Source organism: Haemaphysalis longicornis, unplaced genomic scaffold, assembly GCF_048455015.1.
Source record: "Haemaphysalis longicornis isolate Haplotype H1 unplaced genomic scaffold, Haemaphysalis longicornis Haplotype H1 scaffold_10, whole genome shotgun sequence".
NCBI classification, from domain to species: domain Eukaryota; kingdom Metazoa; phylum Arthropoda; class Arachnida; order Ixodida; family Ixodidae; genus Haemaphysalis; species Haemaphysalis longicornis.
This window is the reverse complement of record NW_027526204.1, coordinates 141,136,161-141,162,773: the sequence shown is the minus strand read 5'-3', so window position 1 is coordinate 141,162,773 and position 26,613 is coordinate 141,136,161. Positions and strand designations below refer to the sequence as shown.

The 26,613-nt window shown below is 49.2% G+C and overlaps 2 protein-coding genes and 2 non-coding genes across 4 annotated transcripts; 2 read left to right on the top strand and 2 right to left on the bottom strand.

Annotated features, from left to right (window-relative positions):
* The first annotated feature begins 904 nt into the window (after positions 1-904).
* Positions 905-21,127, top strand: LOC144157973 (glycine receptor subunit alpha-2-like). Its single transcript, XM_077688677.1, has 8 exons — positions 905-1,046; positions 1,125-1,192; positions 10,375-10,442; positions 13,148-13,362; positions 13,675-13,757; positions 15,149-15,310; positions 19,009-19,334; positions 20,176-21,127. Exons 1-8 carry the CDS (start codon positions 976-978, stop codon positions 20,440-20,442), a joined length of 1,260 nt encoding a protein of 419 aa, XP_077544803.1. The 5' UTR covers positions 905-975; the 3' UTR covers positions 20,443-21,127.
* Positions 1,877-1,949, bottom strand: Trnaa-agc (transfer RNA alanine (anticodon AGC)). The gene has a single exon. It is a non-coding gene; the product is annotated as a tRNA-Ala (tRNA).
* Positions 6,803-8,044, bottom strand: LOC144158073 (uncharacterized). Its single transcript, XM_077688736.1, has one exon. It carries the CDS (start codon positions 8,042-8,044, stop codon positions 6,803-6,805), a length of 1,242 nt encoding a protein of 413 aa, XP_077544862.1.
* Positions 9,603-9,675, top strand: Trnaa-agc (transfer RNA alanine (anticodon AGC)). The gene has a single exon. It is a non-coding gene; the product is annotated as a tRNA-Ala (tRNA).
* Positions 21,128-26,613: the final 5,486 nt, after the last annotated feature.

Below are 26,613 nucleotides of genomic sequence, written 5' to 3'. Positions count from 1 at the left end.
TTGGCCGCAGACGCGGAAGTCCGATACACGCTCGCCGGGAAGATACCCCGTTAGCACACCCAACGCACGCAGCTTCACCTGTGAGGGGCCTGTGAGTTTGTCTATCCTGTGACGAGAAAAACTGCGTTGAATGTATGGCTTCCTTCTCGGTGCATCTTTTATAAAACAAAATTCACTGCTAGCTCATCCGCGCCCAGATATTTATCGATGAGAAAAATAAAAAAAATGAGAAACCTAATACGCCCGACATGAATAGGCTGGCATAAATTCCCTTTGGGATCGGCGGTTGTAAAATACACTTATTTGCTAAGACTTTGATGTCATACCGATATTTGAACTAAATTTCCGCTGTGTTTAAATCTCGGGTGGTTAAGTTTTGACCACCCCCAAATAAACAACGCAGAAGACGACACCCAGAAACGGAACAGATGATGATGAGGAGGAGGAGGAGAAGGAGGATGATACCCTCAAAGTTCTTCGAATGTAACAACAAGGGATTGGCCAGGGCTAACCCAATTGCTGAAATTCCGAGGACCTCAAAATACTAATTTATTATCGGAAAGAATGAGTCTGTAAAATGAAATTTGGTTATGATTAAAACCCGAATTACCCGACACAAGCACTCTTTCTCTCTTGCGGTCTTCATTGCCATCTTCTAAACACTTTCTGTGTCATAACAGAGTGTAATGTACCAATGCCATGCACCAGTCCAAAATTATTATCCAGCTCGTTCGTCATACAGCCGACCGGTGTCGTTGGTGTATACGTTGTTTAGGAGAGGGATTTTACAATTATAAAGGATTTAATTCACATTTATGTAGATGATAGAGGCGGAATTCCTCTTTATTTCTTGATGATACCGCTTTTCTTTTTCTTTGCTGTTATCAACAGCCACCAGGTCGCCTGTTTCCAGCACGAGCAACTTCAACAAGCGCAAAGGCGACGAAGAAGAAGCGAGTGCGTGCGCTTAATGCCATGAACTCGCCGTATATTCTTACTTGCAGCCTTTTCCTGTACGCTTTTCACAGGTGCATCGAGGCGTACAAGTAAGTCTTCGACGTGATTTGCTGCCCACTGCACGAAAGCCAAGGAAGCCGTTTAACGCATCCCTCTCTCTCTTCCAGTTCTTCGCTACTCGACGGCATCTTCCCCCCGGACTACGTGGACGAGACTATACCCATCTACCCCAACGGTTAGAAAAATCTCCCTCGTTCTCCACCAAAGTTGCTTTTTAGGTTGGGGAAAAAAAAAAAAAAAAAACGGGCGAGATTTTGTGCCTTGCATGCCAACAATACCTGTAGCTTGTGTCAGTGCAAATAATTGGAACAAGGCTCGACTAGGCCTGTACTACTTCTCGCGCTGATATGTGTGAGGTATTCTGGTTGCCCTATCGCGCCCATCTAATGAACCAGCTGTTTCAACAAGGTCAAACGGGTTCACTATTCCCCCCAGTTTCTTGCAAGAAATTCTCTGGCAGATTTCGCTTCGATTAGTTCCTGATCGTTTACGCATTATTCTAATAAGAAGCAAAAGTTTTCATACGTAGTCATGGACAAATGAAATTTAGAACACGAAAAATGCGCCAAAACACTCAAAATTGAAAAATTCTGTTCGTGGAAGTGCACTAATGGCGCGCTATTGGTATATTTCGAAAGCCAGATTTCAAACTGTAATTAAGTGCCACTCTAATTAAGCCACGCGTCAATCTGGCTTCAATGGAAAGAATCGCACTATTTGTGTGTTCTAGTTCATATTTTTATGATCGCATTTTATTTGTACATGACTATACGAACACGCCCTGACCTTCTAAATTACTGAAAAATGTTTTGCACAAAAACCTGACACCACAAATATTTTATGAAGAAAAAAGGTGTCGTGGAGGTGCTGGGTATCGATCCCAGTACCTCTCGCATGCTAAGCGAGCGCTCTACCATCTGAGCTACACCCCCGACAGACCTGAGAGGATCTGGAAACGTACTTCGAACTCACAACGAGATCAAAAGTGCGAGGGCTTGCGTGCCTTCTCTCTCAATCCGGCTCAGGGACTAGGTCACTACCCGGATGAGAGAGGCTGATTCCGTACTTTCCTAACCGGCAAGGCTATCTTGGCATATCCTCAAGCGTTGTGTGAAACGCTCTTGCGTTTCTTCCTTGACGGAAATAGTTGACTTTTTGCACACTTTCGCGCGGCGATCTCCATTCGCTCCGCAGTTATCGGGCACTGCGGGGGCGCGTTGGATGAACGTCAGGGGTTGAAAAAGTATAAATGGTAGAATGCGTTTTTCCTCCCCGTACTCATGGAACACACTAAGTCATTCATAATCCTATGCTTTTATTCTCAGGTACACCTAGCAGCCTAAGTAAAGAAGTGTTAAAAGCTTGAGGTGTCAGGGTATTGCTCAAGCCTGTTGTGAATCGGAATCACTTCAGTGCGTTTTCGTCCAGAAAGGCATGCAGCTTTTATTACAAACTTTTAGCGGTTTCTCACTTCGATTCTACCCGAAACGCTTCCTCAAATGAGAGCCCAGCAAAATGTTCAAAATAAATGCTAAGAACATTCTACAGTACCCGACCGTTTTTACGGACTCCGAAAATTCGGACTTGCTCGGTATTCCGGACGGACTTTGCCGAGGAACCACAAGATGTCCCATAGGAGTAATGTATATGAACAGCGGATATATCGGACAAAATAAAGCCAGAAAATTGATTTTACGGACAAACTTTTCTGCGACATAGCCACGGTGCGGCTCCAGGATGACGCCATTTTGTATCCTAAGCCACTGGATAGCTTCAGGTTGGATGGGGAATTGTCTTGAATTCCGCCGGGGTAACAAACTTTGATCTTAGAGGCCATAATTTTGCATGTCATCTGCGGTGTAATCAATCTCGAAAGCCGGAAACAGGTCATACGGGGCCAGTTTTTTCAGTCACCACTTTTTTTTAGGCACCATGCGACGCTGACTATAAGCAACATCATCTCGTTTGCCCTGTGTCGCAAATCGTGCGCGTTGTTCTTTTGCTTAATCGGTAGCCATTGTGGTGATTGCTGTTCACGGGGTTCACACCGTTCCTCCCACGAAAGAGGAATTTAAGACAAGGAACCATTCGCGGCTTCTTGAGTCCTATATTTTTACATGAAATGAAGTTAATTTTTGCGACTCGCGTATTTTTCGGACTGCTCTCTTATTGAGACTCTTTTTCGTTCCCCTCAAGGTCCGAAAAATCGGTCGACTACTGTATCAGACTTTATTCTCCCTCACAAACCGCCGCGGTGGCTGAGTGGCTACATGCGTTGTGCTGCTGAGCCAAAAGACGCGGCGGCGATCCTGGCCACGGTGGCAGTTTTCCTGATGGAGGGAAAAAAACAAAAACGCCTGTTTGTCGAGATTTTGGCGTACGTTAAATAGCTCCGGGTGGTCAAAGTCAATCACGGCCCTTCCACTATGGTGCGCCTCAGGAGTGCAATTGCAGATTCGGCGCGTCAAAGCCGCTGAATTTATTCTCTCTCCGCTTCGACACCACGAGTGACATTCCAAGGGGAATCGATTCGTGACTATTTCTACCGTCTCCTCATATACAAAAAATAGTGCTGGAATGCGCTCGCTATGTAGTGCTCTAGAGCTCAGTTTTAGGATGAAACACGTTGATACTATTGCGCTTAGATAAAAATGCAATTCTTTTGCGTCAATCAAATGTTTCGGGAAATATGGAACGGCTTAGGAGACAGCGTGGAATAGTGTCTACATCTTTTTGTGCAGGTAAGATGAGCTGCTTGCTACGTGACAACGTGATTCTCTTTGCATGCCCTGCTTTTGTATCCTTTTATACCATGATGGGATGAACAGGGGAGATTGAAAGAAATACGAACAACGGAGAACACAGCCTCTGCCACATGTCGCACCGTCTGTCTGCACTGTCAGTAAACTGCGCGCATGCGGAATTCTTCCAGAGCGTTTGAGAGTGTGGCCTACTGTTAGGGGAAATGATTCATAAAGAAGCGAAGCCGGTCATTTATTTTGAGGCGTCTTTTAAAGACGATAGTCTTTCTTGGGCTCCTTAAACCCAGAAATTTTGGTCTGTCTGTATGTCTGTATGTCTGTATGTCTGTCCGTCTGTCTGTCTGTGACTCGATTTTTATGCTCTGTCGCCACTGAGCATCCTGTTCAGTAGCGACGCAGCGTGAAAAGGCGCCTCGAAATAAACGACCGGCGTCGCTTTTGATCAAGCATTACCTAGTAAGGTAGGCCACACCCTCAAACGCTCTCGAAGGAGTGCGCATGCGCGCAGTTTACTGACAGTGCAGCCAGACGGTGCAGCATGCGTCGGAGGCTCTGCGCTCCGTTCGCATTTCTTTTAATCCACCCTGTACGTGTGACTCCGGTGCACAAATATCGGTGCGTGCGAGAATAGGCACGTATGTCACAAACAATCGAAAGATGAATGTTCGTACATAAATAAAAGTGGAGGTGCTGGGTATCGATCCCCGTACCTCTCGTATGCTAAGCGAGCGCTCTACCATCTGAGCTACACCCCCGGACGAGGAGACGCGGTGGTATGCACAATGTTTGAGAACTCTTCTCCTTGACTGTTGCCGCCCCTTCCGGTGACCCAGATAAAATCCTGTTGTGCGCTCTGTCGTGGTTGCGCAATGCAGTTCTTACAGGCCGTCTTTCTTCCTACTTACTGACTCCGGTATTTCCTAGTCTCGGTCGGGGGTGTAGCTCAGACCGAACGCTGCACTTCAATTGGGGCTCCCAACTTTTTGTTCACGATCAGCCGCGTAGTGCAATTGCGGTACGCCAGGGCGACGCCCTCTTTAATTACAAACCCAACGTTCACATGGTCCAAAATACAAAACAATATCTCGTGTGACACACAATCAAACGCTTTTTCCAAATCAATCTGCAGGACTGCCACTCCCGTGTGCAGGGCGTCGCAGCACTCAAGGACACACCTTGCTTTATGGATATTTGTAAAAATATTGCGACCCTTAATTCCGCACGTCTGATGTGGCCCTACTATTTGTTGGACAACACTTTGAAGCCTTTGTGCCAGAACTTTCATAAAGATTTTGTAGTCGACGTTTGTTAATGATATTGGCCGGTACGACTTGACAAATTTAAGTTTCTCCGCTTCATCTGTCTTAGAAATGAGGACTGTGTGGGACGTGGAATATGAAGGGGGCAGTTTTTTAAGATCATACGCTGCATTAAACATCTTCGTTAGCACAGGTACCATTTCATATTTAAACATCTTATAAAAAGCAGCGCTTAACCCATCCGGCCCCGGCGACTTTCCCGGGTTCAGGCTTTCAATAGCACATTTCACTTCGTCTTCCGAAATAGGTCGTTCAAGCCAGTCCTTCATTTCGTCTTCCAAACGAGGCAGCCCGTACATAAAATCCCGCTTGAAGCTTTCTGCGTCCACCGCCTTAAGAGCGAACAGTGCTTGGTAATACTCATAAAAAGCATTATCGATTTCGCTTTTTTCACTCGTTACTTTACCCATGTAAGTTATCTCCTTGATCTGATTGCGTCGTGCATGTGCTTTTTCTATTCCGAGCGCACGCTTTGTGGGCGCCTCACCTACTGCCCATTGCTCTGCTCTCGCGCGTACTAGGGCACCGCGATAGCGTTCTTCGTCAATAAGTTCAAGCTTATGCTTTATCTGTGCTATGTCGTCCTTAAACACCCCGGGCATTCTTCCCTCCTCTAACGTTAATTTTTGTAGGATGTTTCTAAGCATTCTTTCCTTTTTGGTTTCTTCATATTTAATACAGCTACACCGTTGTATGGCTTTTATTTTTATCTCTTGCTTGCTTAACTCCCACAGCGCCCCGATGTCACTATGTGTTCCATCTAGTTCGGCAGTTTTCTTTCTAACAAACGTCGTAAATGTTTCGTCCTCCAAAAGTTTACAGTTTAATTTCCATAGGTCCCATGTAAAGGGGGACTCTTCTTTCTTGCCCCCAATCGTGCACTTAACCAAACAATGATCGGAAAAGGAAACCGCGTGCACATCATAGCTTTGGCATTTCTGTATTAAATCCAGCGAAACGTAAATCCTATCCAGCCTCGCGTGGCTGAAACCTTGAAAGTGGGTGAATCGGACGTCTTTTTCCCCGTCTAGACATTGCCCGACATCAACGAGTCCATAATCCGCAACAATTTCGGATAACAAATTAGTACTAGCATTTCTATACGCGTTGTTGCTTGTTTTATCCCGGCCAGAAAGTACGCAGTTGAAATCCCCTGTTATAATGAGCATTCTGTCTGTATCGACGTGTTGCCTGAGAGTCCCAAAAAATTTTTCCCTCTCTATTACAGCATTTGGAGCGTATACACAGACAATTCGAAAGTTCACATTATCAAGGCTGCAATCACACACAACAAGCCTGCCCGAACGACACGACGTCACACCCTCCACAACCAGACCCGGCAGTTTCTTCAGCAACAATACACATCCCGCGGAGATCCCCACAGCATGACTTACGCAAGCATAGTACCTCGACGTGAAACGACGCACCATGGCCTCGGTCTCCTCCTCCCCCTCGACTTTCGTCTCCTGAACGGCTACAACGTCAATGTCCTGCTCTGTTAACAGACGGTAAACCTGACTTTGCTTTCGACGTGTCGACAGCCCCCGGACATTAATTGTTGCTACGCTCAGGGACCCACTCATTACCGTTCACTTATGAAGGCTACAGACCGGGCGCATGGTGCTTACCTGACACGTGAGGACTACGCTACGCGTTCTTAAGCGGCGCCAAAGCATCTGGCGGAAGTTGCTGCACCGGCTGCGTCTATGGAGGCCCCCGACCGCGATGGACGTTCGTTCGAGGCTTGGATAACAGCCGTCGCCCCTGGTTCGTTTTCAGTGGCGGCTCCTCGCTGCTGGTTGTGGTTTCGTGGCCGCTCCCTTCACCCGACTTGTCAAGGCTGCGCTTGACTGTGCCTCCTGTACCACCTAGCGTTTCCGCGGGCTGGTGCTCGGCGTCCCCCGTTGGCGGCTGAGACGCCGCTGCGGACGGTTGCTCGGCGTCCCCCGTTGCTGGCTGAGACGCCGCTGCGGCTGGTTGCTCGGCGTCCCCCGTTGCTGGCTGAGACGCCGCTGCGCCCGGTTGCTCGGCGTCCCCCGTTGGTGGCTGAGACGCCGGTGCGGCTTCCTCCTGCGTCCTAGGCTCCGAGCTCTGAGAGAAGTCCGTTGTGCTTGTAGTCTCCTCCGCTGTCGACTGGTGTCCCGTGCCTTCCGCGGCCGCTTCCGCCTCGACCACGTCCATGAGGTGCTCGTCAAGTTCCTCGCGTTGCACAGGCCCCGTGACCGCCGCGTAAGTGCGAACGCACTGCGCTTCCGAGTGGCCGAAACGCCGGCACCGGGAGCAGCGTGGCACTTTGCAGTCTCTGCGGACGTGACCCGTTCCCTGGCAGCGAAGGCATTGCATTGGCCGGCCCGGTGCGACGAGGAGGGCCAGCTCCCCAGCCACCCGAATTTGATGGGGCAAATCTTCCAAAGTCACGCCAGATTTTAGCTTCAGCGTCACCACCCTCGTCGTAGACCCTTTGTCAAGGACACCTTGTACTCGCCATCTTTCTTTGGTGGTCTCGATGACCTTGCCGAAGGTAGCGAGTGCTGCCCGGACGTCCTCGTCATCAACGCCGTGCAGCAGCCAGTGTAGCTTAAGCCTCACTTGGTGGTCTTGCGGGTCGATGACGAGACACCGGCGTCCCTTCACCTCCTGCTCGCCGGCCGCTAGCATTTTCTTTGTGGCCTCGGCACTCTTGAAGGTCACCGCCCACACGTGGTTGATTTGGTACGCCCCCAGCGCAATCACGTCGGGGAGCATACCAACACGGGCGAGCATGTCTCGGAAGTCCTCTACACGAAACGGTCGGGCTTTCACGTCGCCGTGAAGAAACACCGTATTGGAAACAATACGTCCTGTAGGCAACTGAGGCAAAATAACTTGATACTCACTATCTCGCTTAGCATCTACCCTGTTTCCGCGGCCGGCGTGGGCCGCTGTCGCCGCTCCAACGGAGCTCATGATTCCGCGTCCGCACGCTACGGTGGCAAGAGGTGCCCCTATTGTTTTGCATATACATCGAAGCCCTGTGTATGAGTATAATCAGAAATAGTGCCATCGAAGGCTTCCGACTGCATGAGTCGGAAGTTAAACTTTTGGCTTACGCAGACGACGTGGCCGTTTTTTGTATGAACGAAGAAAGCGTTCAGTTGGTAGTTGACACTGTCAAAAAGTTTGGCATGGTGACGGGTAGTTTTGTGAACTGGGCAAAGTGCCTAGGATTTTGGCATGGGGAATGGTCATCAACACCGCCAACCTTCGCTAATATTAGTTGGGTCACCACTCCAGTGAAGTACTTGGGCGTTGAACTGGAATATTACAGGGATAGTGAACCATACTGGCGTAGCCAGACAATGGCGTTGAGGGAGAAGGCCGAGAAATGGAAGGGGGCAAGGTTGTCAATTTTTGCAAGGGCCACGGCATGTAACTTATTCTTTGTAGCGAAGATTTGGTATATCATGCAGGTACTGCATTGTTCGCGAATCAACGTCCAAAGGCTTCACCGGGTATTTGCGGTGTTCGTTTGGGGCTCAACATGGGAGAGGTGCAGCAGAACAAACCTGTTTCGGAGAGTCCGAGATGGTGGCTTGGGGCTGGCGCACCTTTATGTGCGACAGCTGGTAAACCGGTTTTTGTTTTGGCGAGATGTTCGTGACCCGTTCTTGCAGAGTGTCATGCAAGTACGGCTGGCGCGTGCTATGCCGGAATATGTAGTATCAACATGGTGCATGCCAGGTGGCGTGTATGGGTATTTGAAGGAAATAGTTATGACGGCCCGTTTTCTATTCACACGTTTTTCTGGAGAGTACCTGTCCTCTGTGACACGCAAAAAACCGTATAAGGACATTTGCGATGTTGTTTTCCCCGTCCCTATGTATAGGTATAATTACCGTGCTGGGCCAGGCCAAAATGTGCTAAAGCGCGTCAAAAGAATGGAGGTTCACTCTGGTGTGAAAACCTTTTTCTTCAAATTACACACAGGCACCTTGTCTGTTGGAACATGGATGCAGGATAGAGGGATATCTGTGTCATGGGGAACTCAGTGTTCAATTTGTAAACAACCAGAAACGATAGAGCACGTTTTTCTGCATTGTTGGGCTGCGGTATTTTTGTGGGATGTCCTCCAGAGGACCCTTCATAAAGATTTCCCGCTGAGCCCCCATGGCATACGCTATCTAGCGGTCGAAAACGAGGAGGGGGCGCCCTTGGACCTCGTTATGTTGGTGGCCTTGCATAGCATATGGCGCTCGCGCATGGCCTGGCTCCACGGTGATGTGGACGCCCGACCTACGCGGCAATGTTTTCGTGAGTCTATATCCCAGTACGTAGAAGTCCAGAAGAGCAAGGCATACACTCCTGAGTGGCTGTCAAGGATAGAACCCTTGACTATGCTTAGGGAATTTTAGAGAGACATCAGCCTTCATATAGGTTGGTGGCTCGTCGCTCGAGTTGCTCATGTGAATAAGTTTGTTTTGTGTTTCTGTGTTGTGTCGAAGACCGGCATTAAAGAAAAAAAAAAAGGGGTGTAGCTCAGATGGTAGAGCGCTCGCTTAGCATGCGAGAGGTACGGGGATCGATACCCCGCACCTCCACGAGATTTTTTTTTTTTTTTTTGTCTCGATAACCCTTCGAGCACAATACCCTTTCGACCAAAGTTGCTAAATCGCTCACTTTTTTATTCCCGTTATGGAGGAGTGTGGGATTGCGTTCGATACGAAATTCTGAATAACTGACCCTTTGGCTAGTTCGCGATCATTAAAAATCTTGACTGGGTAGCTCACGATGGCACGGTGGATAACATCAAGAAGATGCAGGCCCCCCATTGTGGCGGTGGATGTGTATTGGACTGTTGGCAGCATACGCGATTGCTGAAAGCCGTTAAACCGATTTGATGTTCTCTCCCTGCGGTCGCAAGACAAACCAAGATTTTGTTGGTGTTAATATTTCCTTGCTGAAAACTTGAGATGGCAACGCTCCGACGTGCCTGTAGCAAGATACAAGCTATCCTGTACTTTTAACTAACTTGGCGCTAGCGAAGACGAGGGGCAGCAGTGGTGGATTTAGGTTTCTGCTAGAAGGAAGGTTGTTAAATGAAATTTTCACCACAAAAAGGATGGAGGGAAAAAGAAGTCCTATTACGCTTTCTTATCTGCTTTTTCGTTTTCTTCCTTTCGTTGTTTCTTTTGTTTTTGTATTCACCTTTGCTTCCTTTGTACTTGCTTGTATCTTCTGTTGTTTATTTATTTTTTATTTATTTATTTATTTATTTATTTTTTTTTTATTTATTTCAGGTACAGCGGCCACGGTATACATCAACATCGAGGTAATCCAGGCCGGCAGCATCAGTGAGACAAACAAGGTCAGCAGCGACAGCCAAACTTGGAGCTCTCCGCAACGATAAAAGCCACGGATGCTTGGAATATACTCCAGAGTATATGTATTATTTTGCGCCTCCTGGCAATGCAACGCTCGTTAGGTTCATTTAATTGTCAGCTATAATTGTCAAGTACCGAATATTCAATATAACTGGTGCATTGCAGGTTTGTGGAAAAAAGCGCGCAAAACAAAAATAAGTAGACACCATAGTGGGCGGAACGCGAAACAAGCGCTGTGCTGTCGACTAAATACTTTCGCAAAAAACAAAATAAATATCTAAGTATAAAATGAAAAAAAAAAGCAGTTCCACGCAGTAGCAACACTAAAAGTACCAAAAAAACCCGGGCCATCTCCACTAACGTGAAACCTGGCGAGGGGCGAAGCATGCAGTGTAGAAGCGTATTCTTGGCGCCTTGACGTTTTTTCAAACGCAGATGAAACCGTTGGGGGGTAGAGGTATACAGCTTCGCTGTTAAAGTCCCGTATTTTTAACCACGAAGTGTTCCAGCGCGAGGTTTTTTTTTTTGCAAAATGAAGTTTACTCTCTCGCTCTTTCCCGGTGTTTTCTTAGTACAGGTTACGAAGCGTTCTAGGACTAGGCGTAACGAGTGTCCCGATGTTTATTGATTGATTGATTGATTGATTGTAGGGTTAAACGCGCCGACGCAACGCAGGCGATGAGGCACGCCGCAGTGGAGAGCTACGGATAAATTTTGACCACCTGAGGATCTTTACGTGCGCCGAAATCTCGTACGCACGGGCGTTTTTGCTTTTCGCCTCCACCAGAAAACCGGTCGCCGCGGCCGATAATCGAAGCCGAGTCCTCGTGGTGAGCAGCACAGCGCCTTAGCCACTGAGCCACCGCGGCGGGTCCCGATGTTTCTTAGTACGCGTTACGTTCTAGCTCGAGGCGTGAACGAGTGTCCCGGTATGTTAGTACCGTGACTACATGAGATGACGGTTACGACGACGGCATGAGACGCCAACATCCCGAGCCCCCAAGGGGCTTCGCCCCTAAAGCTCCCATAGTTTGCCTGTTGCGGTGTCGGCTGCTGCTTTCCGCGTTCCACTGCTACGCGTCGGCTTCGAGGGCTCCGCCGCTGCCAGTTGTTACGGCGCTGTCCCTTTCAAGCACCCCATTAAGGTATAGTAGGAGGGAAGCAGAAGTGAGGCGCTGTTTGCGCATACTACGCCTATATTTAAATTGAAATTGACCAGTCTTGTCCTCGCAATACGCAGCCTTCAGCGGTAGCTTAGCACTTTCGTATTGTTTTTTGGGCTTGCAGTGACCTGCCTGCAGAGCTGCGTAGGAGAGCATAACGCGCAGTTTTCGGAAAATGGCTCTGCGTCAAGAGATCATGTGCTCTTGCCACCCAGTGCCCCACTAAGCCCTCTAATGCAGCACACCACCGGGTGTTTGTTCTCCGTACGCAGTGAAATAAATTCCTTGTGTAGAGGAACACTGATTTCGATACGTTGCCTAAATGCACGTCAGACGTTGAGGTGCCTTGACGCATAACAGCACGCATGTCCTTAAAACTGAAATAAGGCACTAGGTTGCGGGTTCGATTCCCGGCCATGGCGGCCACTTTTGTGACGGAGGCGAAAAGCAAAAACGCCAGTGTGTAAGAGATTTCGGCTCACGTTAAAGATGCCCAGGTGGTCAAAATTCATCCGGAGCCCTCCACTACGGCGCGCCTCATCGCCTGCGTTGCGTCGGCGCGTTAAACACCACAAGCAATCAAAAGTAAAATAAGAAGTCCAGGTAACTTTTGAAGGGACTCTGCGACACTTTCGATAAACGCTTTCACTCTTTCCTTCTCGTCTGGAACCACTGCGAAAGCTACAGTTATCGCCAGCACGGAGCGGCACTGCTCGTCGCACCAGATATGCCTTCCATTTCTGCTTTGTTTTTGTGGCTTTTTTAAAGCTGCTATCGAAAAGCGCTCATTGCTGCAACTGAAGGAAAACCGGCCAACAGCCGCTACATGGCCTTAGTCACGTAATTCGAGCCGTCGAAGAACGTCAAGACTGGGAAAGAGAGAAAAATCTTTTGAGCGAGTTTCCAAGTTATCTGACGGGCATAGAGCAGTAATTTTTGGCTGAGGTACTTTGCGACCCCCTTATCTAAGTACTAGGTGTGTTGGGTGGATACGTTCTGCAAGCATTTCATATTTCGAAAAAAGGTTGAAAAAAGTGTGGCAGGGTCCCTTTAACGGTGTTTTTATACGTCCCGCAGATGCTTCACGAATGGGTATATCATTAAATATACCTCGTTCTTCTCCGTTTATATTCATGAGCTACATGAAACGTTACGCATTCTGCGGACTGGGTTTCGCAACTAAACTCTGCCTACTCCGGATTCTGTTTTCGGATGTTATTTACTGACGGAGCAAATTATAATTGTACCGCTATCGGAGACGGAAATTTACAATATTTTATTTGGGCTGTCATACAGTGAAGTTATTTCTCTCTCTCTCTCTCTCTCTCTCTCTCTCTCTCTCTCTCTCTCTCTCTCTCTCTCTCTCTCTCTCTCTCTCTCTCTCTCTCTCTCTCTCTCTCTCTTATAGGGTTTAGAATATCGCACTGTTAATTTACCCCGCTATCGGAGACGAGAACTTAGTAGCTCCTCTTGACGGGGCCTCGAATTTCGCGCCTTTAATTTTGGCCCGCGCGTGGAGCCTGCAGGAGTTCAGCCTGGGCCTGTTCCTGTTCGAGCGGTGGGCGGACTGGCGGCTGCGTCCGCTGCAGAACCTCAGCCAGGGCCTGGTGCTGCCGCCCAGCGTGGCGGGGCGCATCTGGCAGCCCGTGCTGGACTACGACCACGCCAAGAGCAGCCGCCTCGAAGACAACAGCCGACACCTGCTCCTGCTCGACGACGACCAGCTGCTCAGGGTCTCCAGGTGCGTGGGAACCACGGAAGGGCAACACCATAGGCCGTTTTAACCCGACTAGGCATGTGAATTCCTTTCGCGCGCGGACGGCGCCCATGTCTCGCCGAGCCCGAGCATTAGTTCGGGTAAGGGACGATAAGCTCCGGTAAGCTCAGTGAGTTATACTAGTGCCGGTAAGCTCATTGAGTAATATCAGTACGTTAATTAATTAATTTTCTTCGTATTTTCCTCGTTTCTTCGTATTTAGCACATTAATTAATTCGTTCCGGTAAGCAGTGAGTAATATTAGCACAATTACTGCTTTTGTTTTCATTTTGACAGGTATTCGTTCAAGATTCACTGCGAAGTGGATCTCACGTTATTTCCTCTCGACAGCCAGGAATGTCCGTTCAGCATGAGAAGCCGTAAGTGCGTCTTCCGTATACGGTCAACTTCAGGGGAAGTGGGCCTTCATAATTTTCTTCCGCAAAGCATTTTGCAGGATATTTTCCCCTCGTGTTGGCTCGAACATCTAGATAAACTGCAGATCTGCGTGGCCTAATTTCAAAACGTATAAATTTCGAGGTTGGGGGAGGCTTTAGTTGGTTATTTTATTTGCAAATACTTCTGGCCAGCAGCTAGAGCAGAAGGCCTAAAATTGGGAAGGTGGGATGAATTTGCTGTAAAGTCGAAGTAGTTTGTCCAAGATTACTCTTGGTGTCTCAGAGCCCATAGAATGTGCTCTTTAGCTTGTGTTCGCTTATCGATTGTGTGCAAAGCCCGGAATCAGCTCGCGGGTATACGTCGTGCTCTTGTACTACAGGTTACACGAAAGCTGCTTGGCATTCACTGTTCATTAGGCAGTCGCTTTCATTTAATGGAAGACTTTCCGATGGATGAAGTGAGTTGTACTTCATTTGCTGTTTGACAACAATATATTTTAAATAAGTGATCAGTTAGATATGAGAGCTTGGTGTCATGGCGGTATGGGGAATCCTTTAAGAACGATATCTGAGACTGTCTGATGATCCCACCTTCTCTTGTCATTGGCGTAATAATGTGTAGCTGTTAAGTATACTTTTTCTGCATACCAGGCTATCTTTTTTTCGAAAGTATCACCCTTACTTAGACCAGTCAGCGAGCAGTTCAGATAGTTACGTGAGGAAAAGCTTCACAGAACTAAACTGAAAGGGACCCTGCAACACATATTTCAACTTTGTTCGAAATCTTAAAGGCTTGCACAACCTAGTCAACCAACACACCTAGTACTTATATTAGGGGGTCGCAAAGTACCTCAGCCAAAGATTACTGCTCTATGTCCATCAGATAACCTGGAAACTCGTTTAAAAGATTTTTTTCTCTTTCCTGGTCTTGACGTACTTCGAAGGCCCGAATTACGTCGCTGAGGCCATGTAGCGTCTTTTGGCCGGTTTTCCTTTAGTTGCAGCAATGAACGCTTTTCGATAGCAACTTGCAACCAAAAACAAAGCAGAAACGGATTGCTTATCTGGTGCGACGAGCAAATCACGCAGTGCCGCTCCGTGCTGGCGATAACTAGCTTTCGCAGTGCTTCCAGACGCGAAGGAAAAAGGGAAAGTGTTTATCGAAAGTGTTGCAGGGTCCCTTGAATACACTTTGACTTTGCTCCTCTACCCCCCACCCCCCTCCAAATAAATCAGTGCTTAACCAAATCAGACCCGGTGTTTGTGCGTTTATTACGGGGACAAGGGAAACGTTCTAGTTCTCTTTAGGGTGCCCTAGAGCCCTGCAGACCTCAAGGGATGGGGTCATGATGCATGTGGCTGGCTTCTCGCAGTGTCCACGTTCGAGTCGGCACTGAGACTGCGCTGGATCCACGAGTCCGGAGCGGACGCGCACAAAGCCATCGAGAGCATCCGGCTGCAACAAGGCAGCCACGACGTGCGCTTCTCCCTGGACGTGCCGGTCGCCAGCAGAACGACAATCGTCTTGGCCAGAGGTGCTCATCCCACGCCAAGGTTTTCTCCGGTACCGGGAAGCATAGACACGTCAGTGGTGGCGGAGGAAATTTCGAGTCGGCTTTAACACGTGCCATTGTGTGTTTTTTTTAAATGAACGTCGTTCTAAAATAATGACATTTAATTGACCCTAATAGGTGCATCTTATTTCAGTTTGAACAAAATGCGTGCGGATGAGAGTTTGAGTCTGCTTCAGATTCCTTTCCATTGTGTGTTCAAAAAATCAGCGTAGCTCATCATAGCCTCTTCATGATATCGCAAACATTTTATGGGGTAATATTTTTTCGGTCTGAATGAAAGCTTGGCAGAGCGTTCAGTTTTAAGGATGGCTTTTATTGAGCTCTAGGAGGCTATTTCTTCGAAGATATTCCCCCCCCCCCCGCACACACACACACCCAGACACACCCACGCAGAGACAAATTGGCACAGCTTTCACTAGGTGTGCAAGGCTGGAGAAAAAGCCGAGCTGGCGGCCCTTCTCCCATGGTCGCCGATCCTGCTGTTGCACCTCATATGGATTTCCGAACTGGACGCTGAGATTTCCCCTTGACTGGTAGGCCCGGATCGCTTCGTCCGCAGGCTTTCACGTCTTTCCAAAGTGGACCAGGGTAACACGCGCCAGAACTCGAGGGCGACTGTGTTCGCGAACTCGGCGTCTGAGCTGTCCACTTCAGGCGCGAACAAAAAGAAGGAGGAGAAACACATTTATTTGGGAGCAGACTTAGTTGACGATGGTTGCCGCCGGAGGCGAAACGCATCGAAAAGCAAAAATGGAGGCGAAAAGCAAAAACGCCCGTGTGTACGAGATTTCGGCGCACGTTAAAGATCCCCAGGTGGTCAAAATTAATCCGGAGCCCTCCACTACGGCGCGCCTCATCGCCTGCGTTGCGTCGGCGCGTTAAACCCTACAATCAATCAAACAATCAAATGATGATGATGAACAAACTTTATTGTTCGGAGTCTCGGTGCTGGTATGAGGGTACCCGCCCGGTGGGAGGCGTCCTTAATCTGGGATGCCATGAGCTAGTGTCACTAGATAAGGTTATTTGCATGTGGCGGGGTAAAGGGTAGGATACATGGCATGTACCAGCATGTAGGAAAGAACAGGCTCCAGGGTGATATGTGGGTAGGAATGAGTTTGTAGTCTCCGGGAAGGTGGTAGCTTCGTCTCGTGGAAGGTTTGGGTGGGGAAGTGGGTATTTTCGGCGCTTGTTTCTGTCGTGGCGAGTATTTCGGCGTATATTTGCAGTGGCGTGTGCTTAAGGGCTGCTTCAGATGAGGGCTCGTGTCCCTCGTTTGAAACGGCCCGGTGTGAATGAGCGTGGGCAGCGTCGTGTGCCGCCTCGTTACCCTCGAGGGATTCGCCGCCTGGAAACCAAATTTGAAGTACTGGTAGTGGTTTCGCTTGTTGGAGAATATTGAAGGCGCAGGCGGCTTGGCAGTAAGTAATAGTACCTGTCAAACATTCTTCGCCTGTTGTGGCGGTGAGAACAATGTCAACCTCTTCAGCTGTTCCTATGGGGTTCGTGAAAACTGTCCCTGCAATGATCTCTGTTCCTTGGTTATTGACGACGGTGGCGGCGTTTGCAGATTTCTCGGTGTATGACCATATGCGCCCGTTATTAAGCGGGTGCTGGGAGGCGGCTCCTGAGCCATATGTTTGTTAAAAAAAAAAGAAAACACAAATGTTTTTACATAGGGCACATGCTCAGTTCTTATATTGATAGTAATTGTAGGGCTAAGAGAACTCGCTACAAGTGAACTCGTCCCAGCCAAATCGTCATCGCTGAGCTCGTCAAACAGATCAAGTCGTCATAGGCCACCTCGAACTCGTAACGTAGGATAACTGAACGCTTGTCCATTTCGTCACTGCTTTTTCGCCAGTCATGCGTGTGCAGTTAGAGAGCAAGAAGTACAGAAATTCTGAGGATAGCCTACCGATGCGTAATTAGCTTACCCCATTTCCTCGTGCGTCAGCATTACGTTACCTTAACGGCCTTAGAAGCACGTCAGCTGAAACAGCGCCCGTTCGTGGTTTTCTTTTTTTCTTTGCTTTGCGTGAGCTGACCGCGTGAGCGCACTGCACTACAATGACCTTTGCGATTTCGTGACCTGATTTTTTGTTTATTATATATTTAAAACGAATTTATTCAAGTGAGGGTGCTTGATTATTTACACCTTTGTAATTTCGTTAACTCATTTCCAACTTTTTGTATTCATATATTTCTGTTTTTTTACTTAATACTCACGAGACGGCGGTGGGTTGCGTGACTTTGGCTAATTCGTTTGTTCATATTTATTTTTCCTGTTCTTATCGTTTCTGTCGTTTCTATTTTGTTTTGTTTTCTGCGATCGGCGAGGCGTCACACATTTTGCTATCAACACCAAATTAGGAGATTTATGTTTCGTTAATTTTGTTTTTACAATGATACACATTTGCATTATTGTAGCGAGGAAATGCCTTCTATTCGTCAATTACGCATTTTTGTGCAGCTACAAGGCACCCCGCTATCCGTGTTGGGGTAGTTGGGGAAAATTGTTCACGCAATACTATCTAATGATGGATGAAAATTAATTTATTTTTCAAGCGCAACATGGTCCTATTGTCGGCGAGCATTTATAAAAGCAGTAGAACTCCGCTTCCTCTACACATTCACCAGATTTAACCGCGCTTCAGTAGTGTGTGTACCCAGGCGCTAGGTGGAGTTTCGACCCGACTAACCTATTATCAAATAAAACAACCTCTCGGAAATACAAGAATGTCACTTCGTTAAGCCCTGGAACACAGTTGGAAGAAGTAAATGTGAATTTTTACAACGCGCGCGTCGACGCAAGAAACTACCAGAAACTAGCATTTTAAGAAATGGATGAAGCAAGTTTAAATGTGCTAATTCACAGTTCACAGGGGCGGTTAATATCTACGCTGATATCAATTGATGCGAAGAGGGATTCAAAGCCGAACGTTTCATGCAATGCTTTCGGCTGATGTAGTCGAGCAGCTTGAAAAGACATTGTAGAAAAATTGTTTGGTTAAAAAAAAAACAGGATGGAATAACCGAAGGGACGGTGAAGCTGCAGAAGGTAAGACCAAAAAGTTGATCTCAGCAACAAAAATATACGGGACGTATTTTTCTGGAACGAGGAGGAAAATAAGAAAAGGGCTGCGAAGGTAGAGTTAAAACTCTAAGGCTAGCACCAGTTACTTCCTGCAAAAAAAAAAAAAAAAAAAAAAGAAATCAGTCCGGAAACTGCGACAAGGTCAGTGGGCCACTTATCAGGTTTAAGCACTGCGAGTGTCCCCACCCCTTCATAAAACAATAGGAGGGAAGCGCGTGTCCCAAAGAACGAGATGGTCAGTGTGACAAGTTTCCCTATAGCACGGGATTACAAGAACGGGATGTCTTCGTTGGCCAGTTCACCTATTACCAGTTTTCATATGACCTGTTGGCTGCGACAAGTGGGCCCTTTCCTAGAATTCCATACCTGGTGCTATTCTATGCCCAGCTGGGATTATGCAGTTCGAACTAGCCCTTACTGATGCCCTGTTAGTACGACGGCTTTATTCTTAGGGAGTCGAAATGATAGAAATCTTGTCTTTGCAGACGCACTTGCGTGTCTGTTTTTTCAAGGAGGGCCAACGACCGCCTGCTAACGTTTAGTCCTGACGACGCGTGCGCAGGAAAATTCTCCGTCCTGCACGCGCAGTTTACTTTCCACCGCGAGCTGACGTCGCGGGTGTTGAAGACGTACCTGCCCAGCAGCCTGCTCGTGATGATGTCGTGGGCGGGCTTCTGGATCGACGTCACCGCCGTTCCCGGCCGGGTCAGCCTGGGGGTCACCAGCGTGCTCACCATTGTGACGCAGATCTCGCAGTCGTTCGACGTGACCTACATGAACGCCCTGGACCTGTGGCTCTTCGCCTGCGAGATAATGGTCATCTCTGCCGTGCTCGAGTTCGTCATTGCCTACACACTCGCGAAAACAGGTTCCCTCATTTATGATCCGGTGAGCCCATCCTAATTTTAAGGCTCGCGTCTCTTTGGCAGGAACCACACCTTACAGATCGTGCACACTTCCCGAAATAACGCACAAAGGTGTCGCACATTTAGCAAATGCCGAGTGAAAACAGTTTTAGCGTAACGGGTAGTGTACGCTACGCTAGGAGGGCCGGGTACCGGGACACGACTGGGCATGCGCGCCTTCCTTCCGGGGTCGTCCGCCCGTTCTGGAACGAACGCGTAAGAGCGAATTCAGGGGGAAACCAGCGGCCCCCCCGCTGGTGTCCCCCTGGCTAGTGTAGTTCACGCTACAAAAAGTGCATCTGTGCAGGAACAACACGAAAGGCACAAGCGGCGTCTTGCATTGCGCGCTGTTTTAGCCCCGATTTCCTTTTCGCTCTAATGGAAGGCTCGGCCACGTACTCGCCGAATCTGCACACTAAGTCACTTCGATTGGTCATTCTGGAGCACTGCGCTGAAGACGCCCAACGAGGACTTTAAGACATCCAGGGGCGGTATTCTCGAGTTTTGTCCCTTTTGCGTCCCTTTCAAAAGTGTCCCTTTTGGCGAGCCCTGATTGGCTAAAAGCAAACAACCGGAAGTGACGTAACCCGAGCGCGGCAAACCTACTGCCAACTTTTCTTCATGCTGCCCACGTCCACTGCTTAACCGGAAGTACGTCACGATGAAAGGGACGCAAAAGGGACGTTTTCAAAAGGGACAGTTACGAGAATACCGCCCCAGATGTAGTATTCTGTTAGTACTGTCTGCCTTTCCTAAAGCTGCAGCCTTTAGTATAAATAGTTTCGACGTTGCCGTGTCCCTGATGGTGGTCGTCGTCTGCGCAGGCGAAGCGCGCCTCCAAGGCCTACGACGTTCCTAGCCCGGAGAACAACGAGGCGGGGGGTGCGCGCGCCAGCGTGGCCAAGATCCGCGTCAGGAAGAACACCTTCAGGCAGCTCGTCGACGAAGTCATGATGCGCAACATCAAGTCCGAGCACCGAAACTACGTGGACCGCGTGGCTCGCGTGGCCTTTCCCGTCACTTTCGCCATCTTCGCCGTCGTTTACTGGGCGGTGCTCGTCTACTACGGCGTCTACAAGAAGCGCACGTGACAGCGCGCGAAAACGGCGAGCTAAACCTCTTCACCGGGGCAGCCGATACTCGCCGAACACGCGGCCATCAGCCCGCACCTTCACGCCTCAGAGTTTACGAAAATGTTAATGCAATATTTCTTAAATAGCTGAATCCCAGCTGGAAGTGTGTTAATGTCGCGCATATTTAGTAAATCAAGCAATCGCAGCCACTGCTTGCAATCGTAAAATGGATGTCTCAACAATGTGTTCAAACGGAATTACTTCTGACGGTGTTCATCGTGTATGTTGTACTGTACGAAAACCGCAAATGGAAACCAAAGAACATGCTAGCTCGACTGTGAAAGGTGGGGATTCTTGAGGACATTCAACGACGTCATGGTCTCCGAGGTCTGCGCCGACAGCGCTTGTTACAAATATTTGCAGCCCTGTGGACATTAAAAGGCTGTCAATTGTACTTACGATTAATTTATGACTTTACTAATTCCCGCGCTACTTTTGTAGCGGGAGCTACACTGGCCGAGGTTGAGCAGTTTCGCGTGGCTCCTGGAGAGCCGTGCTGTGCATGCGCGAGGAACAGTGCCGTCTCACCGCGCACAGCTGGCGCGCCGGAGCCGGCGCTTCCGCGACTGGATTGGATTGGGTTGTGTTGGACTGGTTTGGATTGGATTGGATTGGAAATCGTTTTAGCAGCAGTAAGCATGATAATGAGCTAATTCTAGACAACCAGAAAACCTAAGAATAACCAGCTGAACCTTAGCTCACGTTACGTATATCTTGGCATAACCGAGCTAAGCCACTGCTATTTTTTTTTTCTTTGTGTGTGTGGTAAGATTAACGTTGTGCTGTTTGAGACATCATAAATGTTATTGCGAGTGACTTGCATGCCACTGTTTTTGTGTGTATCTTTTTGACGATATTCCGAACCCGTGTAATGTTATTGCACTTATACAATGAAAAGAAATAGTGTGCACTGCCGCACAAAGTGAGGAGTAACCGGGGGAATCCAAAATGGATTTTATTTCCTCGTCTTATTGCATAGTGCGTGGCAGGGTTCGACGAGCGCTGGAACGGTTGGGGTGCAGCTGGAATGAATTGGGGAGCTGCAGGAGCTGGCATGCGGAGCACATTCGTGTAGGCCGGTGGCTGCGGGACCCGGCGGGCTCACAACATTCGCCTGAACTGTAGCTGCACTTAGAACTTAAAAGAGTACTGACACGAAATTTCTCGCTTTCAGTTTTTGTGCTGTAAAGAATACCTATTGGCCCAGTAATTACAAAAATCGAACCGAAAGCCGTCAGCCGCCAACACACTTAATTACAGCACGTTTATTGCAACCAGTTTCAAATTTGGTCGCCGCGCGGGAAAATGGCCGTTCGAAGGCCAGCCTGCAAGCGGGCCATCCTTACGTCACGGTCTCACCCGTGACGTCAGGGACGTTCGCCGCATCGTCTGCTACGATTGCACATGGTCCGCACTCGCCCGCGCAGTCGACATGTCGTCTGAATCGTCAGACTCGGATGAGTCGCTGCCACTCGACAGACAGAACAACTTTATTTGGCCAGGCGATTAGGCCGGCGATGTCTTCGCCGTCCTCCGTTTTTTAATATCACTGCGGCTCGAACCGGCGCAGACCGTGATAGCAACAGCTTGTCGCCACTCTTCTAATCAATGTGATCGCGAAAAAGAAGTTCCACATGCGAGAAAGTAGATGTTAGTGTGTTGAAAAATTGTGCTAGGGGTTGTTATCAGCGCTGAATCTAAAAGCGGCGTTCAGATATTTGCCGCGATGGTAAGCCTACGCCGACCGGAAGCGGAGGTTCGGCGCTCCGACCCAGCACTGCCGGCACCACGGTGCGGCGAGCGGCCGAAAGATGGCGCCACCTGCGCGCTAGAATCAAAACAGGCCACGGCAGATGTCTTGGTTACCGATCGCTGAAACGGAAATTATCGCCAAAATACAGCTACATATGCGAAAAAGGCGATGATAGTGTGATGAAAAGTTGAGTAAGGGATGGTCATTCGCAGTTGTACAGATACCAGCGATCAAATAGTCGTCACGATACTAAGCCTCAAGTTCCCAACACCCAAGCTGACCAGAGCAACGCCGAGCCCGCTGGCTTGGGCGACAGTTCTTGCGGCCGCCGCCACGCACGAACTCGGTCCACGTTTAGCGTTGCATGTCGTCGCGTGGAAAATAATGCATCTTGGCGTCGTCGTCGATTTGCTCGGACAGGCTTCCACGAGCAGTACTTCGCATTCCGCGAGCTTGCCATAGCACAACTTGAGCGAGCTCGGCGACGCGCACCGCCGCGTCGCCGCGGCGCACATCGCGCACCACGCAGTTTTCGGCACCAGTGCAAGGGAACACCATGCGCCGGCCACGAACTGAAGAGCAAAGACGTCGAACACGCAAAGTTTACAAGCATTGCTCACACAGCTACGCCCACGTCTCCTGCCCAAGCGAATACCACCGACAACAGCAGCGCAGGATATCGTTTCCGGTTCCGAAAACGACTATATGACGTCACCCTGAACCGGCCAGACACGCAGGCCGATGTTTCGTCACGCCGAAAGCGATTTCGCTAGTGCTGCCGATTTGTGGAAGCTCGCGGCCGGGATAATCAAAATCGATTTTAGATGTGATTCCGGCCTCGGATCACTGCAAACATTTCTGTGAGGCATCTGTACAAACTACTGAAGCCAATTATATCATTTTTTAGGCGTCAAAATTTGGTGTCAGTACTCCTTTAATGTGGTGGCATTGGCGTCATTGCCCGCCGCACTTCCTCACGAATGACGTCGTTAACCGCAGCGACTGTTGGGCGATTGTGACCTGCTTGAAGCGCCTGCAGCTCCTCGCGAAGAACACTGCGTACGAGCTCCCGCAGTGCCCTCTCGTCGTTGGAAGGCGACGTGCAAACAGCCAGGCTCGCTTGACGTCCGTATTGCATAGCGCGCTGTTGCAATGTACGTGCCATTGCAGACGCTTCTCTGACGAAGTCGGCTACTGTCGTTGGGGGGCTCGGTACAAGTCCATAAAGAAGCTGTTCCTTTACTCCCCTCGTGAGATGGCGCACCTTCTTTGCTTCATTCATACCGGGGTCCGCACGCCTGAACAAACGCGACATTTCTTCAACGAACATAGCGACGCTCTCGTTAGGTTTTCTGTGCCCTAGACTGGTGAGCTAGTTCGGCTTTTTCTTTGCGCTCACTGTTACCGTAACTGTCGAGCAATTCCCGCCGAAACTACGGTCAGCTCGTCAGCGAACGCTTGTGATTCTCGTACCAGGTCCTTGCTGAGTCCTCGAGCGAGAAATATACGCGTCTCATCTTATACATACGTCGGCCCACTTGTTGAAAATGGCCACGCGTTCAAAGTGGTCTAACCAGTTCTCCACATCTTCAAAAGGGTCCCCGTGAAATGCCTGCCCGTGTGCATTGAGTGCGGAGGACAAGTGGCCGGGGAGCTCCGAGGAACGCACTCATTTGGCAGGTGGTCGTGGTTGTCATCGTCCGACGTGGCGTTACAAGCAGGCCAAACTCCGGCTTTAGGCCTTGAAGGCGGCGGCTTTTGATTTGTGCACAGGGGTCACCTCCTGATGCCTAGTGCACCTGTCGACAGGTTGACCTGACACAAAGTGCATGGGGTGTTGCACCTCGCACCTATACCACGAAATGACACGTATACAGTGAAATGAAACAGTAATGTAAGAGGAGTGCACTGCCGCACAGTGAGGAGTAACCAGCGCAATCCAAAATGGTTGGTTGGTTGGTTGGATCCGGAACAATAATGGCGCGTACTTGGGGATTGGCCAAGTCTTATTGTGATTTCACTGCTGAAGAAGCTGAGTAATTAGTTTCACACGAAGGGAAAATAGGGTACAGTGATGCAAACAATTTTGGATAAAAAAATCAATACTACTGTACCAACAGGTATTTCAATAAACGATTAAAAATTTGTTGATGCGATTGATTAACAAGGCAAGCGACCTGTTTCGGCAATAAATGAGTGAAGAGCGCGAAAAACATCCCCGTTGCACCAACCAAGCCCGACTGCCCCTAATGACAATAAATTAGGCACCGACAAGGCGAGACCCAGGCGCCGGAGGGGAACCTCAGTCAGTCAGTCAGTAAACTTTATTGACGGGAAAGGGGAGGAGGGAAGGGAAGGTGGGGCTAGAGAAGTGAGTGGAGCCCTCTTTCCAGGGCCCCAGTTTCAGCTGCCCCGATCTTCGCTCTCCGGATCAGCTCTCGCCACACCACATTACGATGCTCCCAATAAAGTTTATCCTTTTCCTCCTCGCTGAGTCCCGAGGGCGGAGTTGGCCAGGGCTGCCTCCCATGTCTCTAGTGTGTTGGGTTCGTGGGCGTTCTCCGGGGGCCATATAACGGGGCATCCCCAGGATGCGTGGAAGAGATTTGCCACCTCTCCACAATTTTTGCAGTGTTCGTTTGTGGAGTTCGGGAACATTAGAGCAAGTCTAGACTTGTGTATGAAGGTGTTTGTTTGAATTTTCCTTAGTGTTTGACTTTCATAAGTGTTAAGGCCTTTAAGAACACCTCGCCAGGCTTCGTCTCAGCAGGCAGAAGAGGAACCTCCACGTAACAATTTGGCCGAACGCAACCTCGACCGTCTACCTCTTCACCTTCTAGCTCAGTTCGGATTGTGTGGCACATACCCTGCCGGCGATTGACCACTAAACAGCGGCGCTTTCATATCTGCTTGTGTTCATGTCATTTGTGAAAAACCAGTGTGTGAGCAGCTGAGCCATTTATTTTGCGAATAATATCATCAGTTGCGCCGCCGTGAGCTTCGCTTGATGACACTCGGAAGCTTGCTTTCTTTCGCTGTGCATTTTCTAAGATACAGTTGTACCTCTGGCATGGCTCGATATCACCCCGAATTAACGCGCCTGTTGCAAAGAAAAGTGCGCACGAAATGGTTTCTTCCTGTTGTCACTGTTTTTAAATGCAGAGCATTTCAGTAACTCACGATGTCACCCGCGTTGGCGTCCGTAGTCCGCATCGCTCCCCCTACACTATATAAAAAAATAATACTTACCGGCGCCAGGTTTCGAACCAACGACTATGCGGGCGGAACGGAAGGTACATGGTACTCTACCCACTGCACCACAAAGCCGACAAAGAATGGAAAGTTACGAACACGCCTTATATCCTTGACTCATTCAACCGTCGGCCACAGGTGCGCCCTCTCCCCCGCGTGCTCCTCGCCTTCTCTCCGCTCGCAACGCCCTCTCTCGCCGCGTTGGGTTCGCGCTGATCAACAGCCGGTTCGCGCGCAAGAACAGGTGGGGGCGCTCGCATCGCGCTCTCTCGCCCCGGTCGGTTCGCGCTTAAACCACATATGTCGTTCGCGCGTGCTCCGGTCGCTAACATCTGTGGCGTGATCGTGACGTCAACATCACGCGTTCGTGTGGTGGCGCGATTTTGGCGCTATAACACTCTCTCGCGAGGGGCATTGGATTGGATTCGATTGGATTGGCTTGGATTGGCTTGGCTTGGCTTGGCTTGACTTGGCTCGGCTTGGATTGGTTTGGATTTGGATTTTGATTGGATTAAAGTGGATTGTGTTGGATTGTGTTGCGTCATAGCCGCGCCACGTTGCGTCATAGCCGCTCCACGTTGCGTCATAGCCGCGGCAGGGGGTTCACGGCACGTTTCACCAGCGACTTCATCGACAATGTCTACGCTGGAAGACAACAATTACAACAACAACCAATACGTAATCTATACGACTTGCAGGCGCGCCCCCCGCGGAAATGCTCTGCATTTGATCGTGCCCCTCGCGAGAGGGATGTTTTGTCAAACCTCGCTATTTCCGACCGAGCACATTTCCGACCGAGCACAACGCGGTGCTCTGCATGGTTGCAGGCATATTTAGAAGTGCCATCGGTTCTGTAAAGCCTGTTTTTCTTCCGTAAAAAAGTCGCTTCGGCCTGGCAGAACGAAACGTTTACTGTTAGCGGCAACTGATTTAGCTTGAAGGGAACAATAGAAGCTCCAGAAGTGTACGAGACTCAGCAGTATACATCCACAAAGACTTTTAGAGAATAGCCAGCGCTCCCTCACCCTTCACCTTTATTTTTGTCTGCGCACACTACACAGCTCATAGATGGGGAGGGGGTGCCTTCACGTTTCACACGCCGTAGCAGTGCAGCGCGGAACCGT

What these genes read in the sequence shown, in the direction of transcription:
- LOC144157973 (XM_077688677.1), top strand. Translation starts at nt 976, where the DNA reads ATGAACTCGCCGTATATTCTTACTTGCAGCCTTTTCCTGTACGCTTTT. An exon ending in AGGTGCATCGAGGCGTACAA is followed by an intron (nt 1,047 to 1,124) that starts GTAAGTCTTCGA and finishes TCTCTCTTCCAG; the next exon opens with TTCTTCGCTACTCGACGGCA. An exon ending in GCATCAGTGAGACAAACAAG is followed by an intron (nt 10,443 to 13,147) that starts GTCAGCAGCGAC and finishes TGGAGCCTGCAG; the next exon opens with GAGTTCAGCCTGGGCCTGTT.
- LOC144158073 (XM_077688736.1), bottom strand. Translation starts at nt 8,044, where the DNA reads ATGAGCTCCGTTGGAGCGGCGACAGCGGCCCACGCCGGCCGCGGAAAC.